Consider the following 20,087-nt stretch of genomic DNA (forward strand, 5'->3'; position numbering starts at 1 on the left):
ACTGTATTCAAAGCTTTAGCACAGTAAGTTCACAACAGTAATGTCAGCCGCACTAGCAGTGACATTGGCAGGCACAATGAACGGCTGTGACACAAAAATACTTCCACCAAACACTGCACTGCAGAGATGGAAACCTTAAAAGCAGTAACTAATCAGTGAATGGTAAAGAGAGAGCCATTTAAAATGGCGACTAACCACTGAAGAAACAGAATGAGACAATTTAAAGAGTGCCCAATCACTGCAAAACAGGGAGAGATAACCATGCAAATCAGTAACCAATCATTGAGTGACAAGTTGGGAGAACTATCTGAAGCAGTGACCAATCACTCCATGACAAGGCGGAGGAACCTTATAAAATAGGAGAGAATCACATAGAAGCTCAAGGTTCAAGGATTGTATCATAATAATGGCAACCTATGAGGGGTGGTAGAGGAGGGCACCAAAAACAAAGTGTCCAATCACAGCACGGAAGGGTGAAAGGACGGGTTGGGTTGAAGGGAACTCACTGCTCATGGAAGTCCAACATGGGCGGCTCAAAGCGCATGGGCCTGAAGTTCCCCCGGTGGAAGGACGAGCTGTGAAAGAGAGAAAAGACTCTTCAGATGCATTTCCACACACTGCCACAGACACAGCATTGGCATGCTAGTGCACTTGCGCTTTGTGTGTATGCTTTTGTGTGACGCATATAGAAATTGACACGTGTCCGTCTATACGTGGTGGTTACGGTGTGGCTGAAACCACACCATAGGCGTGTGTATGCGCATGAAGATATACTTGTGAATCTGTATGTAGGTCAGGCGTGTGTGTGCATGCATGTGGGATTGTGTGTGTGTGTGTGTGTGTGTGTGTGTGTGCGTTTGCATGCGAATGTGCGTGTGTGCATGAGTGGGTGTGTGCGCAAGTGGCGATCACAGGTATGAGCTCGAAAGGGCCAGTAGCAGGAACTCACTAGACCTGCCTGGTGACAGTCTCACGTGTTTTAATAAATCGAGAGATGAACTTCCCACTTAATTCAATATACAGATGAGACAGTGGTAACCAACGGTAACCATTTATCAAATGGATCTCACACAAAAAAGAACACAAGCAAATATGACCCAATCTCTGACAATGGTGCGAAGACACTGTTATCAGCAAACGCATGTTGCTACGTAAACTGTGCATTTAGCACAGTTTGTGAATGTACAAGTGTAATTCTGAGTGTTGGCGAGGTATTGTTACAGTATCATACATCACGTCCTAGTCTGAGTGGCAGGTTACAGAGACCCACGGCAGAAAGGCACTCAGAACAATTGCTGAATATGAGTCAAGATTCCCTGAGGAGAACACAGAACAAAGAGCGGCAGCATTCACCATAAAAGGGAAAGGACACGCCCCCTTCTGGAACACCACTCACACACCTGTCCTAATCCGGAAATGGACCAATAAATAAATAAATAAATAAGAGGTATTACCCACAAAGATAGAGCTAATAAATATTTTTTTATGAAATTAGCTTCGCTTTGACTTTAACTCTGATGTACTGAGAGCTCTAGGGGACGACTAATATTCTCTATTTCATAAAATCCTCCTATAATAATTTCTGCACAGAAAAAGAAGAATAAGAAAAAAGAACTTGATAAAAGCATAAGTGCCAAGCCACAAACATATTTTTTGCTACACTGGCTGCATTTGGTGGCTCTCTCATGAGGTCAGCCATTGCCGTGACAACATCGCTGGGGTGTGAGGAGAGTCCAGGAACTCGAGATGGCTTGCCTAAGCGCTGGTGAATCAGCTGACCGTACGGCAGGTGTGCTAGCTGAACGGCATTGGGCAATACTGTGAGACACAGCACAGAGCAGCGTTAGGCAATGCTGTTAAAAACAGCACAGAGCACGTTAGGGGAAGCTATGAAGAACACAACGCAGAGCGGCGTTAGGCAGTGCTGTTACAAACAGCACAGAGCGGCGTTAGGGGAAGCTATGAAGAACATAACGCAGAGCGTGTTAGGGGAAGCTATGAAGAACATAACGCAGAGCGTGTTAGGGGAAGCTATGAAGAACATAACGCAGAGCGTGTTAGGGGAAGCTATGAAGAACATAACGCAGAGCATGTTAGGGGAAGCTATGAAGAACACAACACAGAGCAGCGTTAGGTTATGCTTCCAAAAATACAGAACAGCATTAGGAAATGCAGTTAAACACAGCATACAATGCTGTTTAGCAATGCTCTGTAAAACAGTATACAGCAGTGTTAGACAATCCCCAGAAAAGGCCCAGTACAGAGTGGGGTTAGGCAATGCTTTGAAGAACAGCACAGAGTGTGGTTAGGCAATGCTTTGAAGAACAGCACAGAGTGGGGTTAGGCAATGCTTTGAAGAACAGCACAGAGTGTGGTTAGGCAATGCTTTGAAGAACAGCACAGAGCGGGGTTAGGCAATGCTATAAAGAACAGCACAGAGTGTGGTTAGGCAATGCTTTGAAGAACAGCACAGAGCGGGGTTAGGCAATGCTATAAAGAACAGCACAGAGCGGGGTTAGGCAATGCTTTGAAGGAGGCGACATTAGCGCTGGGTAGAGTGGTTGTCTGACAACTGGAAGGTTGTCGGTTCGATCCTGGGTCTTCCGAGTGTATCAAAGTGTCCTTGGGCAAGACACCTAATCCCCCATTGCTCTCAACGAGCTGGTTTGCGCCTTGCATGGCTGCCTTGATCACCATTGGTGTATGAGTGTGTGTCAATGGGTGAATGTGAGGCATTCATTGTAAAGTGCTTTGTGCAGTTGCTGCTGGAAAATGTGCTATATAAATGCAGTCCATGTACCATTTGAAGAGCTTCCTTAAGAATTGTTTTGGAAATCAGTACAGAATGACATTACGTGATGGTGTGAGAAACAGCACAGAGCAGCGTTAGGTGATGCTTTGAAATATGCAGCCCAGAACAGCATTAAAAAACCACTGTAAATAACAGAAGTGGTGTTAAGCAATGCTGTGAAACCCCAGTACAGAGCGGAATTAGGTGTTGCTCTGAAAATGCAGCATAGCACGGTGTTCAGCAGCGTTTTGAAAAAGGGTACAGAACAGCATTATGTGATGCTCTGAAAACACAGCATAAACACAGCACAGAGCGGAATGAGTCAGGAACGCAGTTAAACACACAGCACAGGGCAGAATGAGTCAGGAACGCAGTTAAGCACACAGCACAGGGCAGAATGAGTCAGGAACGCGGTTAAACACACAGCACAGGGAAAAATGAGTCAGGAATGCAGTTAAACACACAGCACAGGGCAGAATGAGTCAGGAACACAGTTAAACACACAGCACGGGGCAGAATGAGTCAGGAACGCAGTTAAACACACAGTACAGAGCAGTTTTCAGCAACAGTACTAAAGAGGATAGAGCAGACTAATCACATAGTAATGTGTTAAAAATAGAGCCGAATTGAGCAACACTGTTAAAAACAGAACTCCAGCACAAAGAGATGACAGTTTTGGCTTCAGATTTATCACTTTTATAAGCGATAGGAGGACAGAGGACACCATTATAATCGCCATCACCATCCATCACTAACTGGAAATAAAAATACAATCTGGTCTTGCCTGCCTTTCCAGCCAAAACTGAAGACCACAATGGATCGTATGAATAAAATGAAGCAGAATGTTTTTAATTGCCTAATAAATTCACTGATTCATACACCACCACCCATCATCATCATCCTCCTCCTCCTCCTCCTCCTCATGATCAACTTCATCCTGGTTCCTTGTTAAAGTAGAAATAATTCCATCGTTCTCAGGTTGAGGGCCAAACACAAGCCCCAGTGAGACGGAGCACAATTCCAAATTTGTGTACAGCAGGGTCAGTCCCACAGCTCAGATTAATCTCTTTACCACACACATGCACATGCCCGCATGCCCGCCCACACATGAACCCGCACACACGCGCGCACACACACACACACATGCAGCATTTTGGCTCAGTTACAGGCCTGCGCATGACCCAGTTCTTAATATGTAAACAATCAGGACACAAATGTGCTGGGTCAACAAACATCTGCACAAGGCGTTTTGACTGCTCGGTTGATAAGGGTGTTTGAACAACATGGCTGACTGCAGACAGATGCCAGGATGCGGCCCAGGCATCACAGGTGTCGGGACTCACTGAGGCACAGAAAAGGGAAAGGGGGGGGGGGGGGGGGGGGGGTGGGGGTTCAACCTCATTAATCACAGCAGATGCTAACCCTGTTCATTATCACCGACAATGAGGTCATCTTGTTATTCATTTATCCATTTAACTGACCCATTCAGCAGAGCGTTTAAAATGGGAACGAAGATGAATGGACCGTTTATCAGCCGGATTACCCAACTGTGGATTTTAGCCACAAGACTGCCGCATCAAAAAAGTAATCCGCCAATAATTTCGAGGAAAAAAAACACAAAATGAAAAGGCTAAACTAGCACAAATAAGTGTGTTCAAGACTTGAATATTCAGAATGCAATGCACTTTGCCCTAACTAATGTTCATGAGTTTCATAGTATGCAGTATACAGTAGTGTGCAATACTGAATAGCAGAGCAAGGATCATGGCACAAAATGTGGCTTTCCAGATTGTGAAACAATTTCACAAAACTCACACATAAAAACAGCATCCACCCTCCAAGGGTTTACACTTATATGCCAATAAAACAATAGTTAATGGTGCTTCAATTGCACTACAGTCAAAAAAGATAGCACAGAGATTTGTAGAACTTAGGCTATATTTCAATATGTGAAGAGGTAAAACACTGAGTGGCAGCTAAAATGAAACAAAAATATGAAAAGAGTGACAAATCAGTACACAGTCTTTCAGTCTTTCTTAAAATGATTATTACTTTCATTACCTCCATACATGTATGACAAAGTTGACTGGGAAAGTCCATTGACCCTGTGTTTTGTGCGTGTGTACATTTGGGTGTCTGTGTGTGTGTGTGCATGTATGTACGTGTGTGTGTGTGTATGTGTGTGTGCATGCTTTGACGATGCACGTGTGTGTGTGTGTGTGTGTGTGTGTGCATGCGTCCATGTGTGCAATGTACGTATTACCAATGTACATTTGTGTGTGTGTGTGAGTGCGTGCTTCGGTGATGCACGTGTGTGTGTGTGTGTGTCCATGCGTGTACGTATATATTACAATGTACATTTGTGTGTGTGTGTGTGTGTGTGTGTGTGTGTGTGTGTGCGTGCTTTGGCGATGCGTGTGTGTGTGTGCATGTACATAGCTTATTCAGCACTTGAAACTGCAGTCATTAGAGGGGTACAAGAGTCTGGGCAGCAGCTTATCGCTGTGCCTCTCAGTATAACCTGCTAGGCAAGCGGACAGCAGCAGCACACAGCGCTGAGGCACAGGGAAACGCTGAGGCACAGGGCAGCGGCAGGCGCTACACATGTCACGCTGACCTTCGGGGAAATAAATCACACAGGCTCTGACCTGCCAGACAGTCAGGCCCAGCCTTCCAGCCTCCTAATTACTGAAAGGAAAAGAAGGCCTCTTTCCAAAATAAACACAGTCACTCTGGTCATTTACCCTCAGGGAATGCCACAAGTATGACCGGAAAATAGGAGCTGTGTCGCCGGCAGCAGGACAGAAACAGCACGAGCCACATACCCTGGACCGCATCCGCTCGCACCGTCCTCCCAAACCGAATTAACACCGGCTTTCAGCCGCGGTCGCTCTCAGCGGTCAAACAAACGCGCCATTTCGGATGGATTTCCCCACAGGGCTGAACCAACATGCCTAATCGTCAGGTGGGAGACGGACAGCGGAAGACCGATGAAAGAAACGCGCCCTGGTTTGTTTTCACTTTGCTGCGCCAGACAGATCAACAGACAGGGCACTTCGTATGGGCCGGGCATGAGAAGGTTTATCAAGTTTAGATAAACCCAAAGAATGGGTGATAACAAAGGAGAAAGATCTACCAGAAGAATCGACTTAACCATAATCCTACCAATAACTGTGTGTGATTGTTTAATAAGTATGTCCTCTTGCAGTCAAGACTGAATAATCCCATTACTGCTCAGCTACTCACTGAACATGGCTGCAACTAGCCTTGTGAGTGAGTGCCAATATGAACACATCATTACACGACTCTGACTGTCCTACAGGGCACTTTGAACCTCTTAACAAAAGTCAGTGAAGAGACGTGCCAGAGAGGTTGGACAGTGCCAGCGGGCGTGTAGGATCGGTTTTTTCCCCCCGATAAAACGAAAGAACACTTCTTCTTTTTTTTTTGTTGCTATGACCCTGAGCACTGTTTCCCAAAAACATTTCAACAATGAAACAAAAGGAGGAATTGTACCGCTGGTGCCTTTGCCATGGTTGTGTTCAAATATAGAACACAGCGCACAAAAAAAAAAGAAAATTGAATAACATTCTTAAAATATTCCACAAAATCTGAGCTTCCGCTATGTGCCATTATTGCACACCACATCCCCAAGGCACTCTATCCAACAAAATAGTTACATCATGCACAAGCCACTCCACCTTCCAAAAACCACCTCACACATGGTGAGGTGAGGTGGGGGGGGGGATGTTTCGAGTGCTTCTTAGCTTCTGCTGGACGCTAGATGCGCCAGCGGTCTTATCTGAAACTCTCGATAGGAATGCACGCTCATTTACGTGGACATTGATCCTTATTTAACATTTTCAGCTCGAGTCAAACATTGACTAAAGAGCGACTTTATACCGACGCGCTCGTTACACCGCTGCTAACTCGACACAGACCCTCGCGCGGCAGAGATAATGCACTTACAGGTCAACGTAAAAAAAAAAACCACGAGAGAGCCGCTGCATTACACATTTTAAAGGGCGTTACAGTAAACGGTATCTGGCCTCCGCTGCTTTACCGCCCAGCACACGTTCTGCCGGGTCGTAAAACGCTACCCTAGCTGTCTGGATGCAGGGCGAGTCCACGGAGACGGCCCGGAGCATTCCATGCAGCACCTTCTTCCAAGCAGGGGTTGCACATTCCAATAGAGAGAGAACTTACATAAAAACTCAACAAGCCGCTTATTTTCTTATTTTCACGCACGTACTCCGCCCCCCCGCCCCCGCCTTTTTTGTCCCCACTTGGCAATGTCCAGTTGCATTTATTAGCGCTCACAGCTGCAACCTCTGCTAGCGATTGAGAGCGCAGACAAGCGTGCGCTCTCCTCTGAAGCATGATGTCAGCCTGTGCTTCTCATTGCAGCGCGGTGCGTGAGTTAGGCTGGAAGACGTGACTTGGAAGAAGGCGGTTTGCGAGCAGCTTAACGGATGGATCCTCAGACAGTCGATCTGCCAGCGGGGTTCGGCGGTACACGATGGGACCCGATGAGACACGATAATCCCGCTTGACTGAGACCGTCCCATCCCAGGGTTACGCTACGGCTAACCGCGCACAGTCCCGCAACAGGGCTGCTGGCCAGATTTGGCACTGGTGCAGTCCAGATTCAACATTTACACACAAGAACAGTACCTTATAACAGCCCTATACAAGACTCCACTTAATGAAATATTACAATGGCCTTTAGCACATTCAGACATTACCACTAGTTAGCGGTAAGTGCAAAGAAGTAGTAGTAGTACTCGGAAGAAGCAGTAGCAGTAGGAAAGAAGAAGAAAAAGACGAAGAAGAATTGGGAAGAAGAAGTAAGAAGAGGAAGAAGAAGAAGAAAAAGAACTAGTAGGTAGTTCTAGTAATAGCAGCAGTTGTCGCTGAATTATTAATAACACAATAAAAGTATCTGTAGTAGTAGAAGTACAATAACTACAGCGATAATTAAAGTTGCTCAGAAAGAAATGTTGTTACAGTGGTAGTAGACAGCACTTAAAGGTGGGTCAGGTGTACATGACTAAAGGCCTGAATGAAAGGCCAGGCCAGACACAGAGGGGTGGGGAGAGCTCATCGAGCAGCACAGAGATTCTACAGTGCTGCAGTCTCCAATGGTCACACACTCCCATCTCATTTCCAACAGCTGACATACAAGGAAGAAAGCTGTACTGAGGGCGCGTGATTACAATATTATGCAAAATGACCCCATTCCACCCCAGGTCCTGAATGACGGCTTCAAAAGCCGTATCAGCAAATCAGAACAGAGGTCCTGCCCTTGCTCACAGTGTGTAGCAGTAGCATTGACAGCTGCTGGATTGGGTGCAGGATCTCATTGCAACAATTCATCCCAGTGACACACTCCAGGGCTCTCTGTCCACTCCGAAAAGCGAGGAATAAAATCACACCTACCACTGTCGGGGGTGGGGGGGAGCAGGGGACAGGGGACTAGGGCTGGGTTGGTGGAGTGGGGAACCAGGGAGACTAGGGTGCAGTGGCTATGGCAGGGTTGGTGGGGAGGGGAACCAGGGAGATTAGGGTGCAGGGGCTATGGCAGGGTTGGAGGGGAGGGGAACCAGGGAGACTAGGGTGTAGGGGCTATGGCAGGGTTGGAGGGGAGGGGAACCAGGGAGACTAGGGTGCAGGGGCTATGGCAGGGTTGGAGGGGAGGGGAACCAGGGAGACTAGGGTGCAGGGGCTATGGCAGGGTTGGTGGGGAGGGGAACCAGGGAGATTAGGGTGCAGGGGCTATGGCAGGGTTGGTGGGGAGGGGAACCAGGGCGATTAGGGTGCAGGGGCTATGGCAGGGTTGGTGGGGAGGGGAACCAGGGAGATTAGGGTGCAGGGACTATGGCAGGGTTGGTGGAGAGCATGACAGGGGGCAGAGGACATGCATAAAAATCAGGAGCAGGGTGTAAGGGATAAAGGGTAGGGGGGTAGGGAACAGGGTAGTGTCTACTCCGATTGGTTTTCAGTGGAAAGCAGACGGCAAGAGCTAGCACCCAATCTTCCTTCACTCCGTGTTACTCCTGGGCATTTCGGAGCAGCTCCTTGAACGGTAGCACCATACGGGGGCTGTATGTGTTTATACAACAGCAGTGGGTCCCCTGAATGCCTGCGGAGAAAGGCCAACTGCACGAGTGGCCACTCGTTCCCAAGCACCACCCTCCAGGCAACTTTCGAGATTGGCTATTTCTCCTCCCTGGTGAAGATAATTGGGCGTTGTGGAAACCAGAAACAAAACACGATGTTATGAAGTGTCACCTCTCGGCCACAAGCCTCCCACAAATTGCCTCAAATTCAAAGTGCTGCAAAAGAAGGTTCATTCATTTGTTTAGCTTCAAAAGCTGTAAATAGATGAGCTCTGTCATGAGCTCTTCTTGCTCAAGATTCTTCTCATTCAGCTCCAGAGCAGGCTTACATCAGGGCAAATCGAGAGACAACAGGAGAGGAGGAGAGACAGTATTTCTTAGTGGCAAAAAGGCAAAATGGCTACCGACAGAGCAGGAGGCAGAAGAACATTACACACGGTGTCACGAGCTGTCTGATAGGACTCGTTTTCCTGAACATATTCTCAGAGTGGAGGACCCGTTTTCCTGATCATATTCTCAGAGTGGAGAAGCCTAGTTGACTCTTCGGCTCTTCTCGCATGGTGCAGAATTTAAACGGATTTTAAAAAGCGCACGTGCACAAAGGATCTTGTTCCGCAAGAAACCAACTTTGTTGTGAAGGGCTTTCAAAGAGCACAGCAGAAAGTCAGAATTTAGGAACTGAAAGCTCTCTTACCTTTTTTGATGATATGAACTAAAATCAAGGTCAGACTCTGTCTGTAAAGAGATAAAAGTAGAAATGCAGGATGAAACCATCACAGTTTGCATACTACATAACGGTGTATTTTGAGAGTGCGCTACCAATAAGATGTGCAAACGAACATGCTAAATTAGGTGTCCATGGTCACATTTGGGATAAAATTAACTTTTCACAATCTTAGATACAGCAGCACTGAAATACGCTACTAAGCACTTCAATTTAGATCTGGAGTGCACAAGTAGGCCGATCCCTTTTGGGATTTAACTGCAGCTTCTCCTCTTGATTAATGAGCCTTAACCATTTATTTGATCTGTCTTTGTGGATGAAAGCATCATCTACGGCTGCAGAATTACACATATCCTTTGTAAAATAAAAATAAAAAACCAACAACATTTAACTGTCGACCGATTTAGAAGTAAACCTGCTCGTATATACAGCCAGAACAACAGGCTGGAAGAAAAACAAGGACGCTCGCAGGCCCTACAGTTTGTATTTGTGCAACTAGTTTAGCTCAGTATGCGGATCATACATTTTCATCTAGGCTTCTAGCAGAGTGACTTGCATCAGTAACACAGAGCAAATTCAGTGTTCAAACAGATGTTGCAAAACTTACCTCCAGGAGGCTGCCTTCACCAAAATGTAGCACCTCTAAAATTGTGTCTGACTGGATGAATGCTGTGGAGACAGATACAGTTTTGTCATTAGGCCACAACTATATCAACAATATCTATAGTTACATTTCAATTGTTGCGCCAATGGTAGGTGAGTTAGCATACACTTTTGGCATTTCCACAATGGGGGGGTGATTGAGGGTTAAGCTGCAAGTACACTCAAAATGAAACAGAAATTTTTGTTTGATACAACTCATTTTGAAAAAAAAGGCCTCCCCCTATCTGCAATTGTTCCATCCAAATATCACATTTCTGGCTGTGTCACAGATGACTTCAACCTTACTTTCCAGTTCATCTCATCACTGTACTGTCCCGTAGCAGGTTGTGTCTAGATGAAATACAGGAGATTTTGAGAAGTGTGTCCAATCTGATAGGTTCACCTGATAGGTTGTACCTTATTCCTGCTTCAGGAAGGAAAGTTTGATCTCTTGTGTTAGCCAAACAAAGGACAAATGGTTTGGACAAAAAGGTAGCCAAATAAAGGATGAGGAAACTAGTAACGCTAGGTAGGCAGCTAGCTACCTCACTACTGGTTTTCCCATCTTTTACAGGTAGTTTCCTCATTTTCTATTTGGTTACCTTCCTGTCCAATCGATTTATCTTTAGTTGAGCTCCTTTAATTTACCCTTAAATGAAGACAAAATTTTCCATAAAATTTCTTCTATCATGGCCAACCTATCAGATAGGACACCACTTCCTGAAATCTCCTGTAGCCTATCCCATTTAGACATGATCGTGATAACATTGTCCTTGTGACTGAATACTTTTGAGATTAATACTTTTTGAACAATTAGTTGAACTCGTGCAAGGATATCAACATCTTTAAAATCTCTGTGTGGTCGATCATAAAGACAACAAAATGTCCTCAAATTCCTGGCATGATTTCCATGGAGTTTGCCAACAATACTTTTCTGAACAATTCATACATCGTTTGTAGTATAATGCCTACATTATGATGGGACCTCCCAGACATGAAAGTGGACAAGGTAACAGGCCAGCGGACCATGGCATGTGGCTTCAGGCACAAGATTTTGGGTCAAATTGGCTGGACTGGCGCTGAAAATGCAGCCAGTTCGGGTATGCTCGGACAATACTCCTCTTAGAAAGAAAAGTAAGAAAGGAAGAGGTAAAAGAATAAAATGAAATGTTTCACCAAGAAATACCTCTAAATATTATTTTTTCAGTAGATAGCCTAAATGATTACACTAGATATATTAGGCATAATGTGCCTAAGACCATCTGTAAATCATTTTACAATGTCAAAATAAGGTTAATTAGCAAACATGCTGCAATCATTTCATGGGTTCATTAAGTTCTCAAAAAAGAAAACACTGTAACTGGAGGTTTAGTTAATGTCAGCCTTTGTGTGTTTACTGCAGAGAAACTAAAAGCTATTAACCAAAGCGCTACAAGGATGCAAAGGGTGAACTACGAGCTCAAACCAAGTTCATGTTATGTAATAAAAACATACAAGATACAGCATTAGTGAGGAGGCCCTGAAAAGGGAGCTGCAGTCTGTGGACAGCAAAGCAGCTTCTGACAACCCAGCCCAGCTTAAACTGCTGCTAGCGCTGTTAGTCAATGCATCCATGTGTGTTTAGAATTAAACATTTGCGTTCAATGCTTGTTTTATTGTGCACAAGAAATGACGTATTATTGTTTTCTTTTCATTTTGCCAATGTTTCCGAACTAGATTTGAGCTGGACCCAACACGCAGAAATGGAGTAAAATGTTTAGGCCACTTCCAGTTTTTCGATCAGTGGAATGTGTGTGTGGCTCACTTCCATTTAATACTCACGTTTTGTGAAAATCATTTTTCCTGCAGAAACATGGGCTTTCCAGGACTTACCAACAAATGAAAAAAGATAAAATCTTCCAAACAGAATTTATCAACATCAGGAAGAAAACATCTGTATGCAATGCATTATCTGTGCATTCAGGAACAGGGTATTAGGTTCAGATACACCCTTAAACAGTGTGATTCATGCCTCTGTTGTGGTGATGGCTTCTTAATGTATGCTAAGCCAGGCCCTGTAAAAAGCCAACTACGCTGCCCTGGAACCAGAAAACAATCAAGGGCAGTCTCATAATTCAACTATGCTGGCCATACGTTTGGATGGCTGTGGAGAGAGTGTGAGAGACCAAGAGTGACTGCGAGTTAGAGAGCATGTGTGTGAGAGAATGGGGGGGGAGAAATAGGGGGGCAAGAAGAGAAGAGAAGGGAGAGAGAGAGAGAGAGAGAGACCAGGAAATCCACACTGCACCCTGGATGAGGGCCTAGCTAGCGCCTTATTTTCCAAAATTTGGAAGTGAACATGCAACACCAGCTAAATGAAAGCCAGGCCTCAGCAAACAGTGCAACTAAGGACACAGTACTCTGCCTCGTCATTGAGCTAAAGGTTCTATTATTAGTTAGCAGTCTGGTGTAACACAGTTGGTGTTCAGAGGTAGTGTCAGTCCAGAGTCTGAGTCGAGTGCTTTCTCTCCATTTCTGTGGTATGACTCTGAAACCACAAGGTAGATATTAAGCAATGTGTCTCTCTAACCAAGGAAACTGGTCTGTAGTAGTGGAACTGAAAAGTACCTAAAACTCATGGGTTAGTCGGATTTCTCGACTGGTGATCTCCCCATTACCAAGCTAACAATAGCTAGCTAGCCCATACGAGCAGAGAGGAGTGGATTTGAATCTTATTCTCCACCTTACTGTGCGTTCTTACTTAGAGCAAATTCTAGGCCCATCGCAGCCAGCCTGCTAACGCTAATAACAGCAGATGCCTAACCCAAAAGCTGACCAGCCACTTGGATAGCATTAGGTTAGCCACCAATGCAACACCATCTCTCCAGCACTAACCCAGGTGAAAACACACTGTAAAAGAACCATGCGCCCTATTCACTGTAACCAATCCATACACGTTTCCTCTTCCTACTGGTCACATGCTTTTCAGATGCAGGTCACAAAGAAAAAAGAGCCACACCCAGAAACGTCCCAAACACTTTAGAATAACAAATACAGGTAGACAAGCAAGGACTGGTTACAAGTGCACACAGACACAGATAGCCAGTGGATCATAATAATGACAGAGCACGGCTGCAGCCTACAGTAAGCAAGCTAACTAAAACAAGAAGTTGTTTTGAAAGTCTTTACAGGTGGCCATGTTGACCACAAGTTACAGCTTTTATCTCCAGTCCCTCTCCAAATCTAATGGAATAGTACAAATATAAGATAAGATTTAGTTCATGGTTTTAAGGCTTCATTCGTTGATCAAAGAGAGCCATTACAGCAATATTCCCAATCGAGTTGCTGCCTTGGCTCTACGCAACACAATCCTGAAGGGTATACAGGCTGTGACTGGCTGGAGTAAAGTGGACGTTATCCAAAGAATGTCTTAAAATCTGATTGGCTGGACTAGACTCCATGAAAAAATAAAAATAATAAAAATGGTGGTTTTCATTGCAAATCGTGCCACGAGAATTGTCTCAAAAATCCACAAATAAATGCAAGCGACAGGCAAGGCACACATGTGAACCAGCTACAATTCTTTGTGAATCGATTTAATGTATTTGTGGATCAGCTGCATTTATTTGTGGACCCGCTGCATTTATTTGTGGATCAGTTACAGTAATTTATTTAATTGGGCACTGCTGTTGTAAACGGAATGAATCATTCAAAATCAATGGCTTTACTAAAATACCCAGCTGTATAAATGGAGAGAGAAAATGTAAGTTGCTCAGTATTTCCTAAATGCCTAAAATATAAATACACTTGTGATGCAATGCAACAAGAATGTCCTCAAAATGAGTTAAGGAGGAAGAGGTGGTGAATCTGAGCTCTACTGAGCTGCATGGAGTAGACTTGGATTTAATGCAAGGTTACATAATACAGCATATAGCTATCTCCTGCTGCAAGACCTACTGTACATGTGAGACCGTGAGAAATCTACTTTACTGCCTATGTTAACACCATCGTTTCCTGGCAGCGCGCGCGAGACAAGCCGCATTATTTTTTTTTCCACGCTAAAGTGACTAGAGGGTGAAGCAGCGCCAGGTCTGCGGCTGGCGTGAAAGCCGAAGCTTAGCTCAGCGCTGCCGACGAGCCTTCCTATTCTCCCTTCCTACCTCGCTGCAACTTGCCAACAAATGCGTGGAAACCAAACATTCGATTTGTAAAATGTATTATTATTGACAGCACGCACAGACTTCAAGTCCCATGCACATGCATCCGGAGTGAGACGGAGGCATTGTGACGCAATCTCATGCTCACACCCAACCAAAAAAAACAAAAAAAAAAAAACAATATATATATATATATATATATATAATGCCAACCACTGAAAGTGAGCGCACAGGCTTTTCACATCACACACTGTAAATCTGGAGTCATTTTAAACCATAGGTAGGAAAGGGTTCCAAAACCACATCACTCGTTCACGCGTTGCGATTTCGGAAACCGGAGATCAACATGTGCACTGATGGAAAATGTACAGGCGCGAGCCAACAGCACAACATCCTACAAACAAAAAACCAGATATTGTTTAATCAAACTTGATCGCCAACCCACTTCCTTTTTGCTGTATTCGAATAGGCCTACCTGCGCTAACATAACAAGAGCTTTGCTAGCGCTTGCTGTGCGTAGTACACACAGTGAAAGAGTATTTGCTTGCAGACTTGGAACAGGCAGCAGCAGCAGTAGCAATGATTATTTTTTTAAATCCTGAATGGAAAACTGAATGGTAGAAGGTAGCCTAACCCTTTATTGTTAAAACATTGTTAAAGTTTTACTCTCCAGATGTAGCTAGATTTTTTATCCTAATATTTGCAATTTGCAAAATCAAATTCAAGCTGTAAGGCAGTGGTAACCAACCCAGTCCATGGAGACCTACCATCCTGAAGGTTTTCACTGTACCCCTAACAAAGCACATCCCATTCACCACTAGAGATCTTGTTGAGCTGCTAATTAGTACAGTCAGGTGTGCCAAATTACAGTTGAAATGAAAACCTTACAGGATGGTAGATCTCCAGGTAGTTACCACGGCCGTGAGGGAATGCATGCAATTTCTCTCAAGCATTTGAGGGCCAATGTGAAAGGGCTCAAAATGCGAATGGGCTTAGGAGGAAGAGCTGAAGCACTCCCATTTGTAGGGGGAGCAGCTCTCTCATTTGCAGCACACAGGACAGACAGGGTGGTACAAAGAGGCAGAGTACAGGCAAAATGGTGGAGCTTGTACCCTAACAAAAGACATTTATCAGTGCCACAGGGCAGCTTGAAGCCAACTGATATTGCATCACTCACCCCATAATCTCATTCACAGTCAACTGTCAAAACACCTGACTAAGACCCTAGGAAAATAGATAAGGGCAAGTTGATCTTCATTCATTTCAGACTTTAAGGTCCACGTGAGGAAAAAAACAGCTCTTGGTGGGAAGGACATCTGTGAATTATACAACATTGATTTTGAAAGCATGCGAAACGCAAACATACACACAAACACACGCGCACATGCACAAACAAGAGGGGAAACATGTTCCAGTGCTGAAGTGAATGTTTAATGTGATTTGTGTAGTCTGACCTTCAGGCAACAGAAAGCTGAACCTCAGCATTAACCATAACCTAGCTAAAGCACAGCTGCAGCCTTTGACTTCATCACATCTTTACAGAGAGCAAAATGTAAACTTTGAAAAACTCAAATTTTGGAAAACTATTACACATGTCAATGGCAGTGCACAAAATAAATGTCTGTGAAAGTGGTAGCAAGAAAACTGATCGTAGTCAGAATCCCCCACAGTTCAAATAGGAAGGAAAAAAAAAGCCAGCATTCAGAATGGGGCTGGATTTTCACGCTTTTCTGTAAGACAAGTTACCACTTTTCATTTCCTTTGAACGTGGGCGAAGGTCAGAATATGCTACAAAAAACACCATGTGGCCTTTTAAGGAAGGAAGTGGAAGAAAGAGACATACCCAAGTAGGGCTCTACTGTGCCACCACTGCATTCTATTTCTCCAAAGAAAATTTTGTACTTTTTAATTGTATTTTTCTTGAAGACATTTTTTTTCCCCCGAGGCAAATGTTAAGCTTACGTTAACCTACAGGCCGTGTTAATCCGGAGAGCTGATTAAAATATTGGAACAAATGCAACTGCAACTCTCATCGTTCACTTAAGGACAATCTGTGCAACAAAAAAAAAACCTCACCAATGCTGACAGCACGCCTGTGCAAATTTTGTGTGAGGCTTGAGGCCACATGCAAATGAATACAAGAGGAACAGGTTATCGGTGCAGGGAACTAGACTTTCGGTTTTGCGAACTCAAATCTGTCCCTGAGCTGCTGACATGCCACCATGATTAAAGAGAGATAATGCAGGTGACTCCAATCAGACACACCCCAGGCACAATGAAAATCCGACAAACTTCACATCCCACTATAATGTCACCGTAGCGTCATTAATACTCAGCAACTAAAAGCACTTTGTTAGGCCAAACAAGACCTAGCAGAAACAGTTAGCCTGTTAGCCACTTGTGTTTATAAGACTTAGAGATAGAAGCCTTCAGGTGAGGAATAGGCAATCTATGGCTACATTTACACCGTAAGTCTTGATGCCTAGTTCCAGTTTTTGGCCTATATCCAATAAATGTGGCCCAAAATGGATCTGAAAATATCTGAATCCATGTGCTTTTTTTCCTGTTTACACATTCATAGTAAGGGAGAGCAGGGAAAAATGTAACAAAGACTTTTTAGGTTGATGCATCAAGCTTGAACAACGTAATCCAGGTTAAACACGCAGAATTGCTAGGGTAAACGTCCCTATTAAGCCCACCAAATCCGCTTTTCAGACATTTTTCATGTATACTGACCCAATTTAAGTGAGAACATTTTAGTTATAATGAAAGTCTAATCTCTCATTTGAAGTGTCAATAATTCATTTATACCCATTTCTAATGTTTTTATTGTTTAATTTGTCAAAATATGTCAAAAGTCTGGCATGGGCTTAATGGGTACCTAACGTACCCTTTAAGCCCATGGGTGTTCCAAATAAGCCCACTTCATGATTTGTTGATAAATAAATATATATTTAAAAAACCCTAACAATACAAACTTGTTCTATTCAAATCTGTAATCTCTTAGCTCTCAATAGCTATTTTCATTTTGTCTCCACTCCTATCCCATGGCCTGTAAATGGCATTTGAAATAGGCATGACAAGCCTTTTTGCTGTGTTGTCAACACAGAAAAAGTTAAACTTACAACATGTCTTCTTTGGAATGTAGCCAAAAAAATATTTACGAACAAAATCAAAACTATAGTGGAAATTACTCTTCAATACTTCATCTTTCAATATGTGTTGTTATTTTGTCTGTATCTCTATCCTATGGTGTGCTGTTGGCATTTGAAATTGGCCAAAATTTCTGGTTCAGTCAGCTGGTTGAAAGTACAGGTGTTTTTATGAAGATTTCTGAAGACCGACTGACTGAATGAAAAACAATTTCAAGTTCAATACTAATGTTCTAAGGATAGTAAATGAGTCAATTTCAGGATTTACAATTAAACAATAAATTTTTAAATGTTAAACAGATTTAGGATAGTAGTTTGAAAACATTGTAAAAACACATTTTAAAACCATTCAGTTCATTGTGGAGTAACATTAAAACATACAGTTCATTATGAGGAGACATCAGTCCTAACATATTGAAGCTCATGTATCATTAGCCTATAACTTAAACAAAATAAACAAGAAAGATGTCAACATTTCTGCAATTTCTACTTTCTCCTAGACTAAACGTAGGCCTATGCTCTTTGAGGTGATTGTATCGTTTTAGTAAGGCTATCATTTGCTCCATGCTCCATCTTAGTAGTGTAACATAACAGGTTATAGGGTGGTCTAAGCTTTATTTTATTTGTTTGCTTCAATCTTTAGCCCATGTTGTGGTTGTCTTTGTCTTACGCTAGCAAGTCTTTCATGGCTTTCATCTTATTTTTGTAGATTTTCAATGACCTCATGATTGCGCAAATAGAATGGTCCAGGTCCCTACAGCCCTGCTTTACAGAGGATGAACTTGCGCTTCTATCATGCTTGGGCATGAACTGTAGTTCTTTCGTGTTTTAGTCATCTTAAACTAAAACTCATCTGAAAAGTAAAGATTAAAAAATTATTGCTAATGTTAAGATAGAACACAGGCCTATCCAGAATGAATTGACGTATGCAATATCACTGATATTTAAATATGGGTATTAATTATCTGAATTATGGAGCTGATTCATCAGGTGAGGTCAAAATTAGGGAGGAAAATGGTTCAGAGGTCAAAAGGGAGAAAATCCCCATTGAAACACAGTAAAGTGGGCTTAATGGGAACAGGTGGGCTTAAAGGGAACATCAGTGAATTTATGGTTAAAGACAGAATATTTTATTCTACTCACATGACATTAAAAAAACAACTGTATGAAATAAATCTATATATGTGCACTAACATAATATGAAAAGTATAAATTGATCATGTAGAGAAGTAATTAGCTATACTCACTTACATCTACCTCAGACAGTGTGATTTTTTTGCTAGAGTCCCCTTTAAGCCCACCAGGTAAAAATGTTAATTAAAAAATAAATAAAGATAAACATACACATTTATTGTCTATTTAACAGTATAATAATATAAACTGCATACAAAAATATAAACTATACATGCTTATCATGCTTTATGTCATTGCAATGAACCATACTATGTAGCTACTGTATTGATGCAGCATGTGGTCTGTTTGCTAGTGTGCTAAAACTCATATTTTGATTTCAAAAGAAACTATATTTCTAATTCAGGTAATATTCTAACATATGTCTCATTCAAAACACTAATCGCTTAAATTTTGATAACAAGTGAGTACTTTCCAAAAACAGGAGTAGAAATATACAAAAAATGTTATTTTCTGAGGGTACCAAAATCACCTAAGTTTTTTTGCAACTTCTTCTGGGATCAGCATGCACATGCCACACATATGCTTCGATAACTCAATATCGACAAATGTGATTGACTTACAATAAAAAGTGTCATTTACATAACACACAGCTTCATTCGAAAAAACATCACACAGCAAAAAATGATGATGTAGTTTTTTTTGATTTGACTCAGAAGTTGCAAGTGGGCTTATATGGTACGTGGGCTTAATAGGGACGTTTACCCTATCTCTTTGCCTACGTTTACAATGCATGTCTTGACGCCCAGTTCAGATTTTTTTTGCCCATATCCGATTTTTGGCTGGACCGCAACAGCGGGGCCAGCCCTACAAACGCGAATGTCTGTGACTGAGTGACTGACGAAGTTACACCATTGGTCGGCCGAGTTATGAAGTTACACCATTGGTCGGCTGGATCAAGTGTGTTAGGTACAGCCACATACTAGGTTTTTACCTGGTCTTGTTTTGTCTTAGGTTTGCAATGAACATGCCCGAACATACAGATTCTTAGCTCCACATACTCCGTTTAACTTCTTTTAACATTTACCGCTACCAGCAGAGAGCAGTTTGTGCATGTGATTACACGTCATTCAAATGCAAAAAATGCATGTGAATATAGCATTTTGAACAATGCACGGAATTGGAATGACTGGGAATTTCCTATCAGTGCATTTAGATGAGTCGCACTGGCAGATATCCGATCGGAGTTATTTACACATATGAATGTGGATCTGAAAATACTCGATTCCATGTGCTTTTTTCCTGTTTACACATTCATAATACATATCCGATCTGTGCCACACGTGAGCAAAAAATCGGAACTGGGTCACTTGTACCAGGCAGTGTAAACAT

The 20,087-nt window shown here is 43.0% G+C and overlaps 1 protein-coding gene across 2 annotated transcripts in view; it reads right to left on the minus strand.

The window, feature by feature from the left end:
* The window catches only part of LOC118223498 (transmembrane protein 131-like), a 66,038-nt gene that overhangs the window by 39,293 nt on the left and 6,658 nt on the right, over window positions 1–20,087 (minus strand). Inside the window, exons 2-4 of one of the 2 annotated variants that reach the window (XM_035410124.1) lie at window positions 10,242–10,303; window positions 9,605–9,645; window positions 507–575 (exon numbers count right to left, since the gene is read on the minus strand). In XM_035410124.1, the coding sequence (XP_035266015.1) occupies window positions 507–575; window positions 9,605–9,645; window positions 10,242–10,303 (172 nt within the window). Of the gene's footprint in view, window positions 1–506; window positions 578–9,604; window positions 9,646–10,241; window positions 10,306–20,087 lie in introns of those variants that run through there. The other variant, XM_035410125.1, reaches the window with a different exon arrangement.

Source organism: Anguilla anguilla, chromosome 3, assembly GCF_013347855.1.
Source record: "Anguilla anguilla isolate fAngAng1 chromosome 3, fAngAng1.pri, whole genome shotgun sequence".
Taxonomy (NCBI): domain Eukaryota; kingdom Metazoa; phylum Chordata; class Actinopteri; order Anguilliformes; family Anguillidae; genus Anguilla; species Anguilla anguilla.